We start from the raw sequence: 24,782 nt of genomic DNA on the forward strand, positions 1-24,782 counted from the left end.
TGGGAGTAACTGTATTTTATCAAACTCCACATATCTACTGCCTATATAATCTATTTTGCACAAAATAATAACAGGCATCTTTTGGGATTCTTGAAGCAATAGAATAAGTGGGGAAAAATAATTCTCATTTCTACTTTTAATTAATGTTGGGCCTTCTACAAGCGAGTAAGTCTTTATAAGCCTCTTGCTTCATGGTTTTAAAATGTAAGACTAAGACTCCAAGAATCTTGACATCTTTCCATTCTCAGTCTGAGTTTATTTAATGTAGTTTACTAGTTAGACAATTTGGGTTTGATATCTCTAATTTTGAGGGCTCTTTTAATTTGATGGGAGAAATAATAAACTAGATGAGCAAAAATAAGTGATTCCCTGTTCTTGAATCCTTAGGTAACCATTTGAATATTAGGACTATATGGCCATCAATGTATGCAGTACTACAATAGTAGTCAAATCAGACCAGGATTTGTTGTTACAGAGTTTTTGCTAGTAATATGTTTCATTATGCCAGTGTGAGGAAACAACTTGGAATTTTAACTTATTTTGTACTTTTTTATAGTTTAATTTTTTTGTGATTAAACTGCAGTTTTCTCAGACTTTTTGATATTTATTGGCAATTTTTGGTGCATATGTTATGATTTCTTATGATTTCTAAGATGAGAATTCTACTTGTACTCCCCAAATCTGAATTGACTCTACTTACACTAAGACAGCATTGGAGTATACTGGAGGTTAGTCTTGATGACAGTCATCTCCCTGGTAAGCGTCATTCTAAGGAACAAACAAGGAGATCTTCACTTTTTCAGAGATAAGAAGATCTGCTTTTGATTCCAAGGGAGGTTCACTTCGAATGTAGACTTTAAAGGCCTGTGTTCAGTTCTCATTGTCCTATGCTTTCCCAATGGATGCTCTAACATTCACCTAAAAGATCCAGAAAATTCAGGAAATTTACTTGAGTTGTCTTTTTGCCACTCAGAATTTCAAACATTAGTCCGTTTTCCAGGTATCTTGATTCTGAATCTATAAGAGGTACAAGACTCTTACCATAGTCATAGAAGATCTCTGGTTCTTACCTACCCCTCAAATGAGAATTTAAAGCACTTTTGTAATCTCTCCAGTTCAGTCAGAAATTGCCAAAGATTCTGTTCTGTCATAAGGTTCTATTAAAAGTCATCTGTTTTCCTGAAAACTATTCTTCAATTTAGGAAACTCTTGAAGATAATTTAAGAAATTGTTTTGGCTCTGAAAACCATGAGTTATTATGATCTTGTTATCTCCTGTCAATATTACCTCCTTTATATCTAATTAATATAGCCCAAGAGTTGTAGATAATCATCTCTAAAGGTCTGGAATCACTTCTAGTATGTAATTCAGTAGAAAAATTAAAACCAAGTAGAAAGAAAGGAATTCAATAATGAGTTTACAGATTTTCTAAAACTGAGGAGGAAAGAGTATAATAAGAAATGTTACTGTTAGCTTTCAGAAAATCAGGAAATTTGGGTATCCAAGTACTGATATCCATATTCTTAGCTACCTATAGCACACCTGGAAGCCACTGGTAGTATTTTAACTGTCTTCTGCCAAGGTCCACATGTCTGGACTCTGCTTCCTGAGCAATGAGGTCTTCTCCTTCTTTACCACCTTTCCTGTCTCTTATGTGTACTTTTCTTTTGGTAGAACATAAACTTGGACCTAACTAGCAACAGACTACAGCAGATAAAGTTTTCAGGCTTCTAGCACATACTATGAACAGAAATGTGGAAATTAGTGGGACTGGTGGGTGGATTGCTAATTTAGATACACTTAAGCTATAGATGTCTTTATTCTATTGATTATTAGTTGCATTATTTTATAGGTTGCCATATGGAGATTTAAAAACTATTAAATCTTTGATTTATCTCTTCCTCTCCGTTTATATTAAGACCATGTGATCCTTCTCTACCAGAATGTTCCCAACTGATTTTTAATAGTTTTGTAAAGGTATGTGATAGGAGAAGTTAGGAAAATCAAACCAACGATGAGCACATTTTACTTGTTTCCTAAATGTAGTGCAGTTGTTGGTGCTCTATAATTTCTAAACTCCTCTTTGAATCAGTTGATTTGATTATGTCAGGGTGAATGGTATCAGGGATACATCTAAAATTTTTAAAATATTTTGTTGTTACTCCAAAATAAGGAGTTAGAGAAAAGATGGGGAACTTACAATTGTACATAATTGTTTTGCTTTTTGATTAACTTAAGAATTTCAGGCATTTGGTTTCCAGGATCAGAAGTATGGACTGCTCATTCTACCTACCCTGTTTTCTAGTCTTCCTGGAATATGGTAAGAACAGGAAAAAGTTTTGAGTAGCAGTTTGTCTAAATTGCTTTTTATTTAGGACCAACTCTCTGTAACATCTGGAAAATAAACATGTGTTTTCCCAGGCCAGGATTTTCTCCCAGCCATGATTTAAGTGAGTAATGATGACTAAGAAAACAACTGTATGATACATTACCTACTGGGACTTAAATAAAGTCATGAGAAATGCAATAAGCAGGTCACCAGCAACCAGAAACTCTCTTACACACAAGCTCAAGTTTCACTTTTAAAATCTAATGTAATTCTTATCTTTAGCACATCCTTTTTGTCTGTGGTATGATCATCTCCAGATTCCTTACTAGGTCATCTTCTAAGGACAAGCTAGTAAGACCATGTGGGGCTCTATGTCTCTTTAGTATTTACAGTAAAGTGTTTTTCTTACTTTACAAGTGGAGTTCTCTCTGATGGGACACTGGAGTGGAATATACTCAGTCTGACCTCATTTCTGTCCTCTCTTCTACTTGGATAAACTCCAGTTTCTGATGTTGTTGAATTTTCTTTTCTCTGTGGTACCTGGAGTATAAGGATGCTCCAGTTTTGCCCTTCTTATTTTATTTTGTCTCTGTAGAAGTTCTTGAAATTATCCCCTTGAAATCTTTCTTGCTTCCATAAATAAGTGCTTCCTCTAAATTCCTCCTCCAATAAATACTGCCCACTTCTAGCATCTTTTGGCAAATTTTGCATTTTTCAGTTTCTAAGAACCTTATTGTTAAGTGCATGTACATTATTTTACACCCACATTTAACAATGCTTATGATTAAATATGCATGTGATCAGTAAATTAGCATGTATTTCTTTCTTTCTTTCCCCTTTTTCTCCTTTCTTTTTTTTGAGATAGGTCTTCCCGTGTTTCCTAGACTTGTTCCCAACTTTCAAACTTAGCCTCCAGAGTAACAGGGACTGCAAGAGTGTACCACTATGCCTGGTTTTAGGAATGTCTTTTTATCTTGTTTTTATAATTTAGGTTACATTCCTATGACTTAAATCCTGATTTTATCTAACTATTACAGGCTTATTATAAAAATAAGTAATTCAGGTAATGCTTTCAGATAAAATTTTTGTTACATGACTTGTATCTTCCTTATTTCAGTTTTACTTTTTTAAAATTCCCCTAATTACACTTTATTCCTCTGATTTTTCTGGAAATACAAAATAAAGCTATAATTGTGAAGTCCTCCGATAACATTGATTGGCTCAGCAGCTATTAAAAATACAATTAGTCCATAGTACCATTGCTTTTTTTTTTCAAATAAAACAATATTGTTTTAATGATTTGAGCCTAGCAGTACCATTCTTCATGTTGTTATGAACCAACATCAGGGAATTAAAATTATGATGAAAGATCATTGTTAAGCTTGGTATAGACTCAAACCCTGAAATCCCTGTCAGAATGTGAGTCACCTTCCTGCTCAACCAGGGAAGGTAATTCAGCATCATCAAAAATATGGTTGAATAAAGAAAGATTTCTCTTAATTAGTATTTAACTGCTCTTTTCCATAAGGTAACCTACAACAAGATGTTTGGCTCCAATTATCAGGGTGGAAATTGCTTATGCAAATCGATGTAAGGCAATGAGGTGTGGATAAAAAGCAAAAAGGAAATATCATTACTATTGGTTTGTGCTCATAAAATTCTGATAGCCTGAAGGTAATGACAGGCACAAAGCCACAGGGATTATTAGTAGCAGCAACATACTCAATAACTTGTGTTCCAGTGAGCTGTTATGTGTTAACATGTGTATTCAGGTTTTTATTTGAAAAACCCAGCCTTGTGTTTGTGAGAGAGTATTTGCTCCCTTGCATGTAGGTTTTCAAATAAATTAAAATTAAAGACTAGAACAGTGTTTCAAAGTTAATCTATTTCTGAAGAGACAGTGTTGTGTTTTTAACCAGGTGGTAACTGAATTGTGTTTAATCTGAAACTATTGACTATAGGTAGTTTTGCTCAGATGTTTTCATGTTCCTCTAAAAATGCTGTGTAGATTTAGATATGTTATAGGTAGAAAGAAGTTGCCACTGAGTAATAATTTGGTGTCATCAATCAATATGATAACATTTACTTACTTCAATGATAGGCTTTCTGAATTTGTATTTATTAGTTTTCCTTTACCTGATAGTTAAGGACTAAAGATACATTATGCCTTTTACCTAATCAAGTTAACAGGATAAAATAATGTTTTTGATCTCTTAATTTAAAAATGATCTGTGAAATTATTAGACACTTAGTGGGATGGATGGGTATATTTGTATATTCTACATGTGTAAATGCATCTGTTTTATAAATACATACACACTTGAATTTATCTATCTACAAACTGTCTTTAATACTTTATAGAGATTTGGGTAGATTTCTAGTTCATAAGTACAGTAAACTTTCTTTAGAGGCATTTCTCTAGCCTATGCAACTCCCACATCAGAAATTTTATTTTTTTCTTCATTTTTAAGTTTTATTTTTTCTCCTATGTTTCCTGTTTTGGAAAGTTCATATAATATCTTAGGACTATCTATTTGAAAATGTTACAAATTTTGATGCCAAAAGAAATCCCTCCTAAATTGGGAATATTTTTTCCTTCTTACTCATATTTTTGTAATTGTATGATGATACTATTATATAGCTTAATACTAGTTAATGTGACATAGATGTACCATAGCACCTTAAGCTTTGTTCCTGTCTGTGAACATTTAAGTTGCTTTCCAATTTTTGTTAAATGACATTCCAGTAGTCATTAAATGATAGATTTTCCCCTTATATTTTTGATGATCTTTTCAATACATTTCTTATTATCACTCTTTCCTCCAAACTGTTGTTACTATCTAAAGCTAGAAGTAAAGTTTGAAGGTTCCCTTTTTATTATACTGTAGTTAAACAGCTTTGGGTTTTTTATGTTTTCAAAATAAATTTCTTTCCAATTTAGAATGTAAAAAACTGTCTCATAGCTATTTTGGTTGATATATTTTTATCACAAATAAGACTGAAAAAAATTTATATATTCTCTACTGTACTTCACTCTTTTCACTTACTCTCTTACCTCTCTTACAACATTTCTGAATGTTTTTTCACTCATTTAAAAATTGAGGTCTTACTGTCTTTTTAGTAACCTGTATAAATGGTTATAAAATAAAAATAATGAGCCATAATACCTGTACTATTAAAGTTCCCCATGATATCTAGTATCTAATAATAATGTTATGAAAAGCTGCATGTTATAAAATAGTGGTTTAAGAAGAATTCTACAAAAACTTAGTCTAAGTCACATGTTTGGAACCTCGCTTACAAAAAATACAGATGCATTCAAACTTCCATTTTGGTTTTCCTCTGTATTTCAGACTGTGGAAGAGAGAGCTTCAAGCTAGCATGACACAGGGCAATGGTGGTGTCCCTTTATTATACTGAATCTGATTTTCTTTTGCCATCTGTCTCCTACAGTCACCTTTTCTTTTTCTATTCAAGGTCTCTCCCTGTGGTTATCTTATAGATTTTTTTTTTTTCATTTTAGAAACATAGCCCATTCGAAGTGTTAAAATAGTTTCTTAATTCTTTGTGCTAATAAACCAAATCTTTGACTTCTTTTCTTATACCAGCCTTGCTTAGTTTTATGTCTACAGTCCACGTTGCTCACCCATCAGACAAATTCAGTCTTTCACTTATTCTGCACATACTTATTAGACACTTGCTCTAAGTCACATGCTGTAATAAGTACCAAGTACCCAGAGCATGCTGTACATAAGAGATAGAGCCCCTGTTCTCATGAATCATATAATAGAATAGAGGAGACACAAAATAGGGGAAAAAAAAAAGTGTGTATATCTTCAATGTGATAAGTGTTAGGAAGGAAAAAATTATAAGACAGCATGATGGGTGGGTAGGTAGGTTTGAGCAGCTTCAGATTAGTTGTTAAGGGAATTGAGAAGACATGTTCAGCTGAGGACTGACGGATAAGATAAGAAAAAGGTGGGGTGGAAGGAGATTCCAGAAAGAGGAAAGAGCTTATAAGAAGATCTGGGGAAAAAAAGTGAGCATGTGGTAAGGAAAAGAAGCAAATGTGGACAGAGTAAAGACAGAAGTGAAGTAGAAAGGGTGTGTGTGTGTGTAGCCAATTGTGCAGCGCCCAAGTAAACTGTGTCAAGTTTGATCTTTGTTCTGTGTGTGGTAGGATGCTATTAAACAGTTTTAGACTGGATATCACATGGTTCTATTTATATTTAAAATAGTTCTCAGACTAATTATGCTAATTCCCTGGAATTGAGGTAGTCAACATCTCAAAAGAGGAATTGGGTTAAAAAGCAAGGAAGATGTTTTTATATTCAGATGAGATGTTATGGAGGCTTAAATAGTAAGGAGATATACAGAGGCATAAATGGATTTGCCATGGTTTTTGAAGTAGAATCTATAGATTGGGTAAAGTGTGTGACGTGAGAAGTGAGGAAGGGAAGGTGATCAAGAATGATTCTGAGTTTCTGTGTTGAGGGCCTGTCAGCAAATCCTAAGAGATGTAATGATTGGATATTGATAGGAGGGGAGGGATCTGTGAAGGAGAACCAGATGGAATAGACAGAGGTGGGCAGAATACCAAAGGCATCATCTGTCACCAGCACCAAAAGAAAAGTTCCTTTCAGGAAGAAGTGGCCAACAAGATTAAATGCAACTGTGAGGTGAAGTAGGATGAAGAATGAAAATTGTTCTGTCTGGCAGCCTGAGAACTTACTGGTTTCCATTAAAATGGGTTAAAGAATAAACAGAGACATGGCAGATGAGCCAGAGTATGCAGAATAAAGTTTAATCAAATTTGTCAAAGGACATCAGAGAAATGGGGTCCAGAGTTATAGGGGAATAAGGGCTAAGACTGACTTTTGTTTTTAGAGATGAGAGCCAGCTGTACTGGTTTTTGGCCGGCAAAGAAAGCTTCAGGAGAAGATGAATAGGATAATGTTTGAGGAGTAAGAGATAACTCTGGGACATTGGTCCCTGGAAAGATGAAAGGATTTGTCTTTAACAGAAGACATTCTTCCAGCAAATTTGGAAATGAGAAAATGAGGGAAGTCCTTTCTGATGACTTCTGTTTTTTTCATTGTTTCTAAAGACAAGGTCAGTAGCTGAATGCAAGTCAAGTTACAGTGGGAGGTGTAGAGGTTTGCAAGTTGAGGACTAGGAGGGGTAGGAAGGGGCTGTCTTGACAGCAGTGAGTATCTTTTTGAGTTTGGTGATGATGAAATGAATGTGTAATAAAGCTAAGCTTCTCAGTTGCATGATTTTCTCTTGTGATGCTCAGCTATATGAATGCAGGTTTGGAGAAGACAAAGGCTTGGATTCATTTTGGGCTGGGGTTTTTGTGAAAACAGTTTAATCAAAGAACTAGGCTACAAAAGAAATGAGGATATTTGCCAGAAATTGATTAAGATGAACTGTGAAATGTAAACCAGGAAATTGTAGACAAATGCTTGCCACTGTACTAACAGTCAACAGTGTACTGCACTAGCAAAGCATTATGTATGATTTGAACACTGTGTAAGAAATCTCCCATGCTTCTGAACCATGGGGAATGTAAACTGTCTTTATGAGTCTCCTTATGTAATTCCTATTGATGTGAGAGCATCTCTGGGAATTTTTCTATCCAAAATATAAGGTAAAGTGACCCTGGTCTCATCTGCACTGATACACAGTATGATCTGTTTCATTTAAGGGCACTAAATAGTCAGTGGGAAAGAAGTAGAGATAGCACGTGTTTCTTGAGTTTGATTATCTTTTCTAAGTCTTTCTGGTCACTTGAAAATTAGTGTCTCTATTGCTTTAGTGATGTCTTGGGCAAGTTTGATTTGTGCTGCTGAGACTAATGCTGTTCTTACTTCATGAGCATCAGTGGTCTTGTAAATTCAATAGAATTCTATGGAAAATAGGGTGCAAGACCCCAAAACCTGAGGAACCATCCAAGACCCTTTCCTTTTCCAGATTGGAAAGAAGTCTTTTAAGTTTTCCCTTCCCTCCCTTCCCTTCCTTTCCTCTCCTCTCCTCTTCTCTCTTTTCCTATTTTGTTCCAAGCACATTCCTTTTTCAGTTTAGGCTATATAATTTCTCTCTTTGGCCTGTAGAAGACTCTGGCTTCTCTTGGAGAGAAGATTGAAGAAAAATATGTTGATTTTAGACCTGTTTTTCCCCCATTGACCATGCTATGAAAATAATCAGTTTCTTGGTTCTTTGTATGGTAAGCATTTTTAAGTGCTTTGTGTGTTGTATGGGATCTACCAGGCACTCTTGTATAAAGTACTATATTATCTACAATTTGCAGTTGAAGAAATTAAGGTTTAGAAAAAATTGCTACTTTCCTCAGGATCACATGACTGGTAAGGATTAGCCTGGATTCTTACTTTGTTCTTTTTAATATATACACTGGTTTTTCTCAACTACTTTATAGTTTCTTCTCTGCTGGTCGCCAGGACCAAGACACTGAAAGAAAAGAGGTGGGAGAGGGGAACTCTGTGTACATACCTGTAAGCAGTGGGCATCTTGATTTACACAAGGCAGTGCATTTTACCAGCCAGAATAGAATTTATCTATTTTATGAGCTTGTAGTGGTCAAAGCCCTTTATCAGGGCATTTGGAAAAAAGCAATTCACAAACTTCAGTTTTACCAATAGATTCATTTTATGTCTCAGTAATATTTCAGGCTAGCAGGAAAAGTGAGAGGTGGGGATATTTTAGTACCCCAAAACACCCCTATAGACTATTACATCTACACTATTTCGCTGACAGGTGTGGGACCTTGTCAGGTTATTCTACAATGGAGTACAAATCTAGCAGTGGCAATATTGTAACTCTGGTGATGTGCCTACAAATTGAGGCATTGGTGGTTTGATCTATAATTACTACATAAGATATATTTGGAAACAAAAATGATGTGAGAACATGCCATTGTCTATCATTTAAAACAAACAAGCAAAAAAAAAAAAAACCCTTTTATAGGTTGGTAGGTTGTTTTGACTTAAATTTTTCTGGTTCTCTGCTGTATTTAGTAACCTCTTATGAAAATATATTGATCTTTACAAAATTTACATTCATTAAATGGGATAATGGATTTTTAAAACATGTAAAATGCTTTTTTGTTCCTAGAGATATTTCTGAATACTCCTATATCTAAGCAAACCATTTCTGAAGGTAAATTTAGGGTAAATATACTTTTTAATATCAGAATTAAAATGGTATACAAACAATGATAATTGAGTTTTCAACTATTGTTCCTAGATTTCTTCAAACAGGCTTCTTTCTAAAAGGTCACCTTTTCCCTGTCTCTGTCTGTCTCTTTCTGTCTCTGGTGGCTTGAAATGCTGTACCACAAAAAGTTTGCTATTATACTGTATTTTCTCCTTGAAAACTTACTGTAATCACAAAGAAAGGTTGAAATAATAATTTGTATCTTCTCTTCTTCGATTCTCTAATAGAATTCAAGTGTGAAGATTCCTTTTATTCTCTCAGAAGGCTTTCTCCATATTTTGCTGCTCATTTCTACTTGATCTCCTAATTTCTTGCTGGTCTTCAAAATAATTGAAATAAACATCTTGGTGTATAGTCTAGCCTTCTTTGTTTTAGTTTGTCATCCATGACCATTTTAGTCTCCTTGCTTCAGTTTCCCTAAGTCAGGTTATGTGAAAACATGGTCTGAAGTGCATGGGCTAGACTTCAAATGGGTGTTTTATATAACTCATGTAGGATGTTGCTATAACCTGGCACTTTTAATCAACTTTTCTTATTTATGGATCCCTTTAAGATCACCTTACTCCAGTAATATACATATTTACAAATATTTAGGTCTAGAGCTTATTTTCTCCACTTAAAGCTTCCCTGTTCTGGAAGTCTAAAACAAAAGTTTTATATAGTTTTAATATTATTGTTTTGTCATTATATGTGTACCCCTAACTGTGGAACTTTCTGTATTCCATCTCAGTTTTAGCCTTATTTATCTCTCTTTGTTTTTTCAAATTTAAATATACATCTGTTTTAGTCAGCTTTTCATTGCCAAACTGACAAGAACAATTTGGGAGGAGGAAAAGCTTATTTGGAGCTCATGGAGGTCTCAGTTCATGGATAGCACACTCCATAGCTCTGGCCCAAGGTGAAGCAGAACATCATTGCAGAAGGGTATAGTGGAAGAATACAGCTTAGAACTTGGCGACAAGGAATCAGAGAACTATGCTTAGGGACAATTATGTACCCCAAAGGCACACCCCAATGACCTATCTCTTCTAGCCACAACCTCCTTACCTGGCTATAGTTGCCACCCAATTAATCCCCATCAGTGGATTAAAGCACTGATTAGTTAAAGCTCTCATTTCCCCTCTAACCTTTTTTGCATTGTCTCAGACATGAGCTTTGGGGAGGACACCTCTCATCTAAACCATAACGACGTCTCAGAACCCCCATACCTACTGTTTCTAACACAATGAAAGCCTAGTATATTTACTAAATAGAACTTTTGTGTCTTTGGCTTTATTTTGTATAAGGCACAAGAGAGTTTCCACTTTCCTTTCTATAGATCATCAAGATCATTTTCCAATGTCTTGATTGTTTATATCACCCATTGGTTTTATATCAGTCAGGATTTGGGGTTGCAAGCAACAGAAGCAAACTCTACCTAAGTTAAGCAGAAAGGAATTTTTTGGAAGGGTCTAGGTAATCCATAGAATCACTGGGAAGACTGGAGAATTAAGATTACTCCACAGATGGTACAAGACTGGAATCAAGAAAGCTAGTCAGGATCAGTGTGCCACAGGAATGGCTGGATCAGTTGCTGCCATTAGTGCATCCATCACTGTGTCACTGGGAATAATTTTCAGCTCCTCCTGAGTTTCTGCATGACTTCTTTAGAATTCATAGTCCTAGGAGGAACATCCTCTTGTCTGAGGCCAGGACACACACCCATGCCTTGCTGCCAGGAAAAGCGGAGAGGGAGTATTTAGTATTTTGTTTTTTCCATTGTAATAGTGGGAAGTAGAGTCCTTTTCCTTCCTCCCACATCCCACAGTGAGTTATTGCCCCTATATAAAAATGGTGTTTAAATGCTGGAAATCCAAAAAATGACAAATGCTCACTACAAATCTTTGGAGGTATAATTATTCTTGATAGAAAGCAACACTATTTCAAACCTTTGCTTCAGCCTTCATGTCACATAGTCAGAAAAATCAATGCTTGAATTTACCTAGCATTTTCTAGACTAGTGGCATGAGTAGAGGGCAGCCTGCTTCCCAGCATCACTGGGACCCAGACTCCTGTCCCCAGTCTTATTGGATAAACACTGCTGGTGGCCTACCAAAAGCTAGTCTCCCCTCCTTTCTCATTAGCTGAATTCTGATTTCTTCCAAGTTCTCATCCTCTTTGGAAGAGTCATATGCTTCAGAGGACTACATCTTCCTTTGAGTAAAGCCCAAAGCAACACTCTCTTATGCTGCAGTAACAGGTTTTTGCTAAAGCACTTGATACATTTTGACAAATGCATATTGTAGGGGATGAGTTCACAGAAGGTTTTAAGAAGGTTTTTCTGATAATTTGGAAAGAGATTCTCACAAAGAAATTATGTGTTTTTCTTTCTTCTGTACAAGTCATGTCTGAATGTGATGCTTGGGATTTCTACTGCCATCACAGTCACAAATCTGAGGATGAAGTTAAAACATACATAAGGTTGGACTGAAAATAATTTCAGAGAAGAGTGATTGCATCTCTGTGCTAACTATAACAGGAAAGAATAAATCTTGCTTATTTATTTATTCATTTATTTTGCTATCGGGCATTGAACCCAAGGGTGCTTATCCACTGAGCCACATCCCCAAGTCTTTTTTTACTTTTTATTTTGAGACAGGGTCTTGCTAAGTTGCTGAGGCTGTTCTTGAACTTGCAATCCTCCTCTTTCAGCCTCCCAACTTGTTGGGATTACAGGCATGCACACCATACCCAGTCAATTTTGCTAGTTAAGTGTCATTCTCTGGATGCTTTTGCTACTTGCAGCTAAAAACATATAAACCAGTCTATACCGTTTTATGGAACCTTCTCTCTATGTCCCAAGGAATAAGTCATCTAAGTGTTTACATGAGTCCTAGCATGTTGGAGAACTCATTAAAAAGAGAGCAAGTATCTATACTTATTTCGATGTAAATCTTAAAAGATGATAGTACTTTACTTTTCCCTTTGTATTATTAGTCCCATTGGCTTTTATACATGAAGCATTGTGAACCATGCCACTTGTTAGCAAAAGAAGTAAAACAAAAACGGTCTCAATGGTTGACAAGTTTTTGATGACCTCAAATTCAATTTCATATGCCAATTCAAGTTACATATCTGACAAATATACATGGAAATAATGAATTATATCTGATATTAGTACCTAAATATGGAAATTTGGGAGAGTGTGATGTATATAGGAAACCTTCATCTACTAGTTGTCAATTATTAACAGATAGGCATATTTCATAAAGAGAAGTCATCTACATATATTGAGAATCTACTGTGTACTATTTTGGGCACCAGAGTTCTGGCTAAATAATGGTTAACAGGGATGAAAGTTTCCTTACTCTCTCTAAGTTTGTAGTCGAAGTGAATAGTCAGACTAATAAACAGGTAATTATAATACAGTGTGATAAATGCTCTTATCTAGTACAACATGTGAGACTCTAAGAGAGATATTCAACTTAGAATTAGGAAAAGAATTGGAATGGGCAGGGAAGGATTCAAAGAGGAAATGCTTCAAAATTAAGATATGGACTTTGAATTGACTTTAGGTAGGGAAAGAAGAAATGTATGTATAGATAATTGCTGTACAGAGAACCACAGAAGACAGAACATACACATCGAGCATCTTCAGAAAGCTGAAAGTGGCCAAGTTGAGGTGGGAAACCATAAGTTAAGGGATAGGATTGGATTGGTACAGAGGGACCAGACTGTGGTTGGCATTCTTAAGTCACACTCAGGTGTTTGTGTTTATATTCTGAGCATAGCAGTATGCATTTTACCAAAATTATTCTAACTTTATGGTAGAGATTAGACTTGAAAGGTCTGGAGCAGAAACTTTTGCACTTGTAGTTAACCCAGTAAGAAGCAGGGGAGTGTCTGCCAAGGAGGCAAAGGGGAGGAGAAATCTTGGAGAAATATTTAGATCATAGATCATAACCTGAATGTGGTAGAAGGAGAGGGAGGAATCAAGATACTTCTTTGGTTGAGGTGGATGGAAAGGGCTTTGATGGGGAAAAACTCACAAAAGAAGCTGATTTTGCAGGGGATGAGTTCAGTTTCAAATGTGACTCTTAGTCATGTGTGCAGTGTTCTTGGATATTGGATTTGGGTAGGCAGTTGCATGCATGGGTTTGGTGTTGGGTGTGGGCTAGTCTCTGAGATTTAGTGCTCTGATTTATTAAATCATGATGATAATATCTACCTCATAATGTTGACTTAGATCGAATGAGATAAAATACAAAGAATCTCACATGATACTAAAAAGGAAGCAAATACTATTGTTTGTGCTGTGTTCTTTATTATTATTAATTACACTTTTTCTTCTGCCACTCGGTTTTCTAGCCTATAGCCAGAGATGAATAAAAAGATTATAATTGCTAATGGTTACAGAGTGCTTGTGATATACTAGGCACTCTTCAATTTTCTAGCACAGTATATGTATGTATAGGTGTGTATATGTGCATGTTTACATATATATAATTATTTAATTCTCAGACAAACTTTATGCAATCATACTTTTATTATCTCCATCTCATAGATGTGAAAACAGGTACAGAGAACTTAAGCAACTTGCTAAACTTGCTAAAGTCATATAGCTGGATCAAAGATTGTATATAGCTAGTGAGTGTTGGCCTTTGGATTTGAATCAAGACAGTTATATTTCTATTCCTGCATTTTATTTTATTTTATTTTATCTAAAAAAATATTTTTAGTTGGACATAATACCTTTATTTATTTATTTGTTTGTTTGTTTATTTATTTATTTATTTTATGTGAATTGAACCCAGTGCCTCACACGAGCTAGGCAAATGCTCTACCAATGATCTATAACCCCAACTCCTATTCCTGCACTTTAAATCAATGTTTAAATACCTATTTTCATAGGTAGATATACTGAAATGTGAAATATACTCTTGCTTAACATGCTTTTTAAAATTTTTAATCAGTCTGTGTTGTTCCTTACATCCCTTAAGAAAATTCTACTGGTCATCTTTGTCTTAACCCTTTCAACAACTCTGCTATTTCTGAAACACCTAAGAACCCCAAATTATTCCTAAGTTAATCTTAAAATATTCTTTTCATAACATATGACAATTCTACTGCCTATTAACTTTAATACACAAATGTAAATATAAAACAGATTTCTATTTCAGATTCACATGCCCTTCTATATACATTGACTAATGGAGGTGAAAGAAACTTAAAATCTTCTTATTCATTATGTACAAATGTTTGAACTTATCTTACCAAGTGGTAATTGTACAAAGATTTCTATAGCTTCAATCAAAGAAACCTTCCCTCACAAATCACATCTCAATATTTGCAGTCATTCTTTTTTAAAATATTTTTTTAGATGGACACAATACCTTTATTTTATTTATTTATTTTTATGTGGTACTGAGGATCAAACTCAGAGTGCCTCACAAGTGCTAGGTGAGCACTCTGCTACTGGGCCACAAACCCAGCCCCTGCAGTTATTCTTAATAAATCTTACCATGATTTCCTCAGTACCTAGAATTTGCCTTGTACTTGGCTAAGTACTCCATACAGTTTTTGAATGAACAAATGAATGATGAGTATTAAAAATATACTCACTATTCTTTAAGTTTCTTGGTATATTTTTCCAAAGATAAAACAAAATTTCCTTAATTCAAAATATGAATATATTTGTATAAGAGAAAATCAAGCATAATTAAGGAAATCCTGTTTTTTTAAAAAGTTGACATATATAAAATTTTAATAACATCTGAACATTAAGTCCTCTGGGAGTCCAAAAAGACATGCTATCTTTTCTGAGTACTGCTGCAACAAGGTAAGAGTTGCTTCTTAAGCCTGGATTGTTGACATTTCAGCTACTTGAAGTGGAAATGTAAACCTTGTTCTGAACTGGGGAGGAAACCAAGTACTCAAGCTGATGGTCTGCGTTGGGACAAGGTCAACTCAAATCATTGAATTGGATATTGTATAACAAACCCAATAATATTCCTCCGTTTCCCTCCACTGTTCATACTTAGAATCAACTGTTAATTTTTTTTTTAATTTTAATTTGAATACTTTTTGTTAGGGCATCACTAACATAAAATATTAATTTCTATTTCTTTAGTTTCATTGCTCCCAAATTAATTCAAGTGCTAAAAATTACAAAGAATTTTCAAAGTTAAATCCGAAACAATCTATTTAAGTTCTGGTTCCTGGGTTTATGTGGAAACAGCTTCATATGGCATGTTCACAGCCAAATTGGGATTCAGATTGGTTATAAAGGGCTGTGTTTTTTTAGTAGTTATTCGCAACACATGAAGACGATGATGGGTTTGTGGTTGCTATGTTGGGGTTGGACATTGCATCTCTAGGCTTCCGATTAAGTGGGAGTTGCCATTTGCTGTGTTGTGAATTGGCAACAAAAGCAGAATCTGTCACAGGTGCTCCAATTTGTATTTCAGAAAATTTGCTTCTCTAACTTTAATTATCCCCAAAGTACTTCACTCTATAGAGTACTGAAAGGAGTCAGCACTTTTTTTCAAGTTTCAGAACTTTGATGTAAATTAGAATTTTTGTCTACTACCTACATGTTGTAGAGAAAATAGAATTTCAAATGGAGGAGGAAGACTTCTGTTGTACAATATAAAACACTATTTTCATTTTTCCACTTTGAAATCAGGAAAAAAAAATCAGAAAAAAAAAATGCCAAGTAGCCATAGCTAATACATCGATAATTAAATAAACCACACTTCTTTGAAGGAAGGCAGGCATGAATCAGATAGTGTGTCATTTTAACCACTAATGGTAGAAAATGAGGAATGGAAAGTCCTAAGCCTAAAAATATTAAATAAACTTAAGGACAACTTTCTTATTAAATATTAATATGTGTTTCAAACTCATGAAAATAAATATTTATCATTTTTGTAATAGACTGCCTCTCTTTTCCAGAGAGACTGGAGAATTGTAGAGAATACACCATTTTGGCAAAGTAATCACTCTTCACATCAGCATATATCAGCCAGGGATTTTATCCCCATTAAAATACTTCTTTTTCAACAATTCAATGCAAAGCTTGATGGGAAAGTTTGTCCTATATATTTATTTCACTGCAGAGGCAGTTTCTCCAAAATTGGCTGAGGTCGACCAGCTCAATTAAAAAATCTTTGATCCTGGAAATCCATAAGAAGTGATTACGGGTACGAAAATCATTTTTAAGAGATTAATATTGTTGGATGACTTAATTAGGAAATATGCTATACTGAAATCTCTTTGGTATATTTCAAAATAGATTCTTCATCTTTTTGCATGACTTTTTTCTTTGTATTAATGCTATTCTAAAACATGGAAATGGTTAATTGAATTGAGAAAGAAATGTGTTTACTGGTAATTGCTTAACCTTTGAATTGTAATTACAATTTTATATTCTTATAGGATTATTTAACCATTCATAAGTATGGCAATGCAGCCAGAAATGATCTCTGGAATACATTATCAGAGGTAAAGTATAGGAAGCTCAAATATCAAAATGTCTACTTGAACACTTGAATTGAGTGTAAAAGACATTATTAACTTTTATTGACGCTGACGCTTTGTCTTTACTTCTTTATTTCCCTTTTCCTCATATTGCTTCCTATTTTTGATATAAAGGGGTTCAAAATTATTTAAACTACAAATAGTGATAAAGATATGACACTATTTCTAAAGTGTGATTTTCATATGATATCAGAGATTCATGTTAAAGACATACTGAAGTTTGAAAAATATTTTTTTCTATGTGATTATAGACATTTGAGAAATTGTAAATGATGCTACAAATACTTGTTTTAATATTAAAGTATATTTTATTTTCTATTATGTGTAAACTTAATGTTAATAAAACTTTCATGCATATACATATATATAGGAAGCATAATTTATAGAAAGGTTAATTTTACTAGTGTGTTGTATTAATGTCACTGAATTTAAATGTTTTCATATTTAGAAAATTTTGAAGGTAATAATTAAAATGGCTTAATGTTAATTATATTTATAATTCATGTTTATAAAACTAATTTATGCAATTTTGGTTGTAAAGGCTTTAAAAAGGAATGGAAAATATGTAAATATACAAGAAGTAATGGATCAGTGGACACTCCAGATGGGTTATCCTGTTATCACCATCTTGGGAAATACAACGGCAGAAAATAGAATAATAATTACCCAACAACATTTTATTTATGACATCAGTGCTAAAACTAAATCACTTGAACTTCAAAATAACAGGTAGAGCACTCTTCTTTTTACATGAATAAATGCTTTTATTTTTACATTTCACATTGAACTTTTCATAATTTAAAAAGCATTGATAATACAATTCTGAAATATTGTAAGTGAAATACAATTTTAATTTCTTTCTTTACACATGTTATTTCATTTTGATTCTTTTACTTCCATATTATAGATATTTTAACTCTCAATATGACAACATTATTTATTTTAGAAAATGGAATTTTCAATTATAATAATGATGTAAAAAATTGATGTGATTTTTCACTTTTCTTCATGAATATTCTTGAATTAAATATAAGAAAGTTAAGGTGCACTGCAGTGAATTTCTTAGAATTGAGAAAACCATGAGATTTATAAGACAAATGAAAAAAAGAAACTAACAATCCAGAAAAATCAATTAAAGCAAATGAAAATCTAAATAATGCCTGACTCAAAGGAACTTAAAATACAATTCTTAAAATGACCTAAATATGAATGCCACTTCATATCAAAAATAAGTTCTCTTTCCTTCACTTTTAGTGTTTGAAACCACTAAACTGATAACATACGTAGAATCTTGATTTGTTGTGACTTAACCTTTCTTTTGAAACTCTAACTTAATTACTGATAATTAAGCATGTAGGATTTTTTTTTTACCTCATTTGTGTGTGTGTGTGTGTCTCATTTTAAAGACTAAGCCAAAGAATGAATTAGAACCATATTAGCCAGTTTCATTTTTTTCTAAGTTGCCCTGGATTAGGTTAACCATATGCTGTCTCCCATTACCTTGGAAAATTAGGAGTCTGACTTCATCAACCACCAGTATCCAGGGACAGGGAGCAGAGTTTACTTTGTTATCTCTAAGAGGAATGAAAATCATTCCCAAGTTGGCTACCTCCAACTCTGGATATTCAGAGAAGTGATTGAGAAATTCATTAATATTTTCTGGTGACTACATATGGAATATGATTTAGGAAAGCATCTTAAACCTTCTCAATATACACACTGGTCTTCAAGGCACCGCCCTCTGCCTCCCCTGTCTGTTTTCCTGTAATACCACATGACTCTGCTGCGCTGTGGCTGCTGTCTAGGTCTGCCTATCAAGGCTGCTCTCCCCAGCCCCGATTCCCCACAGCTGCCAAGTGCTGCTTCTAATCACTCACCGGCTGGCCCCAGGCTAAACATGCTTCAGCATCAACCCTGGTCTCACCAGGAAGTACATAAAAACGACTTGACCGAGGCAAAGCTGGAGATACTCGGACCAGGCCTTCAAGGAGGCTAAGTCTGACACAGCATACTGATGCAGAGAAATATAAAAGACACACAGATGACAGAAAAAATTTTGAACAAAAATACTTTGTGAACCTGTACCAGACATCAGGTATACCAGCTGTGAGTCTGGGAAAAATTTTTCACAGGCTGTATATGTTTGTAACATCTAGAGCTTCACATTTACTATTGTAAAATCATATGGATGATTTTGAACCCTGAGAACTTGGCAGAGAAAATATTAAAAGAACGATAATACAGGGCATCCCATTAGTCTCAAAAATGACTTTCTATCTATTATGAAATAATAGAGCTTGCAGTTGAAAATGTAGTATTCCAATTTTATATTATTGATCTTTTAATTCACTGTGACATTCTGGTCAAAGATTCAATACTAATTCTGTCTGGCTTTTGTACATAGCCCTCCTAGATTTTTATACATGGAGCAAACAGTTGATACAATAAAACCTACTGCCTATCTATGCCAGAAATTCCGTAAATTGTGGATGTTTTCTGAGCTAGGAGAGTCAATTCTTTGTTTTCATTTTTCTAGGGGATATTGGAACATAACTATGACATGCATAGAACATTTTAATGTGTTCAGTAATTATATATTTCATATGTGACAATTGCATTGCAGCAGAAAAAGGAAAGATCTTTTTTTAAAATTGTTTTAGTTGCCAATGGACTTTATTTTATTTTATATGTGGTAATGAGAATCAAACCCAGGGCCTCATACATGCTGGGCAAGCACTCTGCCACTGAGCCAAGGCTCCAGCAGCAAAAGATCTTTAAGTAACTAATAATTGCATAAAGTTAATGAATATCTAACAGTATAAAAATGTGCTAGAACTTTGGTATTTGGGAAATGGTGATTGATGTGGCCTTTTTCTTTATAAAGTTAGTGCACTAAATGTTTCCTCATACACAGAGGAGCTTCTAAGCGTTCTGTGTTGAAGAGAATTCTATTTACCTACACGGTCATACTTCCCTGGTCTTACTGACCTGATAGTAACAATCTCTAGTTTTTCACAAGATTACACGAATCCTTCATTAATGTTGATACTGTTTTTTAAAAGGTTCCTGACTCCAGCTAAAATATACGTCCATTCTTTTCTACTTTAATGTAATCTTTAAAATAAATGTTGCTTTATTGTAAAACTGTAAACTAATAATAAAAGACAAGTGATCCCAGGAACTATTAAAGAAAATAAATGGCTTCAGGGTCTTCTGAAATGCATTTTTAAAGTTTTTTAATGGTTAAATGAAATAATTAAAATTCATATTAAACTCAAGTGGTGGAAACAATCCAGTCTCACAAAAATCTTTCTTCTAGTCTCTTTTAAAGCTAACCCACTGAACACAGATTTCTTTAGAACATACCATACAGGCCCTTCACCCAATAGCATTGAGTGTCTCCTAGTGTTTTAACAAAACAAATAAACAAAAATCCAACATGATTATCATGCTTTTTTTGCTTTTAAAATGAAATTTATAAAATGACCAAATATGTGTTGCTTAAAAAGTTATGAAAAATAGCAGGATATCAACAAGATCAGCAATTCTGAAACGAATACAAAATTTCAGAAAGAATGCAAAATTTCAGATCCGTGTGGTAACTTGTAACAATTTGCCTTTGGTGTATAGATTTTGTGTAGGGTACAAAACTTCCTTAGAGAAAACATAGAAGTCTATTTTAAGAATTTTACAAATACCCCAGTGTTTGTGTTCTAAAATCTTATAATAGGTAACTTTTTTATATCACAACAGCTGTGCAATAGAGTCTGCTTATTTAAGTCATTTTCCCTATGCATATGATATTGACTGTAAGCACCATGCAAGTATTTATATGAATGTCTTTTTCATGTACCTTAGAGTTGCTTTTGAAAATTCATATTGAAACATCTCAATTTTTATCATAATCTCTAGCTATTTAGAATACAGTTCAAATACATGTATTAGGGGCACACAGTGTTTAATAAACATTATGATCGTGCTACAAAAAGACACCCTTCCCCTTAATGATTTTTAATTATCCTAAATTTATATTTTCCTTGCTCTTTAGCTAATACTTATTTGACTTCACATTTGCTTGACCCAACTCAATGTGGAAGATACTACTAAAATGTGAAGTTCATCAAGTGCATTTTTGTCTTATGTATAAGTTAATTTGGCCTCTCTTATTTTAGTTTAACCTAAGTCAATTCAATCATATTTAGTCAGATTCAAATTGCTGTTGAGCAATTTATAAAATGACTCTTCTTTCCTAGATTTTATAAATGACCCTGTAATTTAACTTGAGAATTAGACTCAAAGTGGAGGCATTGTTTTGTAATTATTAAAATTAACGAAAAGAGATTCATTATTTTTAGAGAACAGCTATTTAAGAAATATATCAATTTTTTGTATCTTTCTTCCAGTAAATCTATAATTAAATATGTGAGCTATTTTTAGTCCTTTGTTGGAAGTGTGGAAGTAATTATTGAAGAGCTTACATGGGTAGTTGCTGATTAAGTTTTTAACTATCAAGAATGACTACCATAAGGTATTTATTTCCTGACCAATCATGGTGAGTTCATTATAGTATAGCATAGTGTCTGTGCCTAGCTGGCACTCAAAAATATTTCTGTAATTAAATATAATATATAGTTTTCTAATTTAGAATCTTACAAACGTGCTTTTCTTAACTTTCAGTAATGGATATAGCAGTTGATATACAATTATGAATTTCTTCCAATCTTCCATTCAGAATCTTTTGTATCACAGAATTCTTTTTATCATGAATGAAACCGTGAACTGATAAAATAATCAAATTCCACATGATGGATTCAGTGGAGACACCCTTTTCTCCCACCATCAAAAAGACATGCTCCTGATTCAGTATATTACCCTAAGCCTGATCCCTGAAAAGTATTCCATTCTCCATTTATTCTCATAGATATTAAACTCACACAATATCTTTACTTAATTTCTAAAATAAAAATTATTTTTCCCCTACTGTAATTGTTGGTTATCCCTGTATCTAATGGTACAATGGAGAGATCAAAATAATCAGGCTGTGTTTCAAGGAAGAAAGCTAAGTCAAGTCGTTGGATTTATTGTAAAATCATCCAGCATATCTCTGGCTGCTCCTTAAGATTAAATTGATACTACCTCATGTACAAGCCTAGACATCAAATAAAAAGGTAAATGTAAAATAAAAAAAGTTTCTTTTTAATAGCTGAGACTCATGAGTGACCCTGCATATTGATGGATACTTTGACACATCAATTTGGAAATTTCATTTTGGGAAACAGAGCATTAAGTGTGTCCTACAGTGTTGTTGGTATTGATCTGGATTTTAGGGAAATCCGATTAGTTTTGTTCTCCCTTTATTCTTTACTCAGTAGCATTAGATGTGCCATATTATTCTCTCTTTAAAAATATGTTAGTAGTGTCCCTAGAATTGTTAGACAATAACTAAGGAAATGTTAAAGTGTAAATGTATAAGCCACTGACATATATATTAATGTAATACAGAAAAAAGTAGAAATGGATTATTTTTAGACTTTTATAAATGCATAGGGTGATTCAGATTTTTGGATTATAGTTACTTTTTATTTTTAAAATGTAAATCTATATATTTTTCTGCAAGATAAAGTATTTTGTTGGCATTTCTTTTGCACTGAAACTCAAACTTTGTTCAAATTTAAGCCTTTCTTAGTGGCATTGAAATAATAAACTCATCTTCATGACTTACATTTTCCTTTATAACTAGGATTTACATATTTATTTATTTGTTTTTACTGAAGAGAGCAATAAAAATCATATAGAAGGTACATAGAAAATGTTGTTTTTGTTTGAATGTAGCTATTTTTATTCTTAAAGCTTCTCTCTTATTTTGCAGTTACCTGTGGCAGATTCCATTAACTATTGTGGTAGGAAATAGAAGCCATGTGTCTTCAGAAGCAATTATTTGGGTGTCTAACAAATCAGGTAAAATATATATTCTCCCCTGAGGAACTATTTGGTTTCAGATAATTGTTTAGCAACTTAACCTCTAGTTTTAGCTGTTATAAAATGTGAATAAAACCAAATTATGGTGAGAAAGTAAAGGAATGTTAGTAACTTCTACAAAATTAGGTGCAGTATAGAATAGTTTCTAAATAGTCTAATTTCAAGCTTCCTGTGTAATTATATATTTGTTTCATGGTAAAGAGAAATTTAAAAAATAAATATCTATAGAATTAATATTATCTGTTTTAAGCTGTGTAATTTTGTAATCCCAAGTATAATTAAAATATAATCATAACTCCCAGTAGAACATTATTTCACATACTGAAATGTTGGCCTAATATTTAATCCCATTTTCCTGCTATCTTTTACTTACCAGACTATCTCTTTAAAGGATGAAAAAGGCAATATTCTCCATGGAATTACATAATTATAGGGCCACTAGGGAGGAGCTTTGACATGGCATCTAACCATCTCCTAGGTTGGGTCAAACCTCAAGAAGCAGAGGGAGATGAGATTCTATTCTTTCTAAATATCTTCAAATAAGATAGTGACCTATTTCAATTCACTGTCAGAAACCTATTTCTTGAATCCAATCTGTATCCTTCAAGCTGAAACGTGAACCAAGTCCCTTTAATTTTTATTTTCCATTGAGTTAGAGAAAATCAATTATCATCTTTTATGTAACATTTCATTTAGATTTAGATTTTCAAGTGTCTTCATATTTTTTCATATTCCTTTCTCACATGCTGTTAATTGATGCTACCTTACATCATTTTCAACAGCCACAAAATTTTTTTTTTCAAATAAGGTGAGGTATAAATAAACAGCTGTTTTTTCCCTTCTGTCTTTCTATTAGAAGGGGGATTCAAGTGCTTAAAATACATGCAGGAAACAAGTTTTAAAGCAAAATCTAATTTGTTTGCCAAAAGTATAAACACTTAGAATTACAGGTATATTTTTTACTTAAATATTATTCAAATTTTTAATGTTTTTTTAACACATAATCATGTATTATGAAAATATGTATTTTCACTTATACATGTTGTATGTTGTCAGATCCACAGCCCAGCTGTGCTAGGAAAATAGGTTGCAGAAAGGCCAAATAAATTGCTCACAAATGACATGTGGTACATAGGATTTACTGAGGAAAGCTTGCAAGAGATCAGTGACAGATAGCACATCTGTCCTTCAAGGTGTTTCTCCAAGCATTGCCTCCTCTCCTTCATGATGATTTGTCTAGTGGCTGCTGACTGGATGAGTGACACCTATCCTTTCCATAGTGCCCTCAGTTCTACCCTGGCTGCCAGTGAGATAGGGGTTTTATGTTAGGCTGCAGAAGCAGTGACAGTGTCTGCATTAACTTGAATGGTTTTCTTAGTTAGCTTACATGGCCAGCATCCCAAGGAGCAAGTGTCTTGGCACAGATGCAAGAAAGTAGCTTTCTACAGATAACACTAATTTGCTCTAATTCCCAGTGTGCATAAAACAAAGCCAGTGTTCTTCAAGATAATAAATACCTGGATTTTCTAGCCCAAGCTTGCTCTCAGTATTCCCTTAACTTGGTGAGGTTTTTCTGGGGGAAAAATGGGGACATTCAGGGATATGATTTTATTGTCCCCCTTTTCTATAGAAATGATACATATATAAAACATGCCTGTGTAATCTAATATGACATTAACATGTTTACACTAACATTTATTGATATTTCTCTTTCTAAGTAATT

At 33.7% G+C, this 24,782-nt stretch overlaps 1 protein-coding gene across 1 annotated transcript in view; it reads left to right on the forward strand.

Moving 5' to 3' along the window:
• Window positions 1–24,782, forward strand: part of TRHDE (thyrotropin releasing hormone degrading enzyme) — a 361,209-nt gene that overhangs the window by 248,152 nt on the left and 88,275 nt on the right. Inside the window, exons 8-10 of the mRNA XM_079142404.1 lie at window positions 16,979–17,044; window positions 17,622–17,809; window positions 22,950–23,038. Of these exons, the coding sequence (XP_078998530.1) occupies window positions 16,979–17,044; window positions 17,622–17,809; window positions 22,950–23,038 (343 nt within the window). The remainder of the gene's footprint in view (window positions 1–16,978; window positions 17,045–17,621; window positions 17,810–22,949; window positions 23,039–24,782) is intronic.

Source organism: Sciurus vulgaris, assembly GCF_902686455.1.
Source record: "Sciurus vulgaris genome assembly, chromosome: 5".
Taxonomy (NCBI): Eukaryota; Metazoa; Chordata; class Mammalia; order Rodentia; family Sciuridae; genus Sciurus; species Sciurus vulgaris.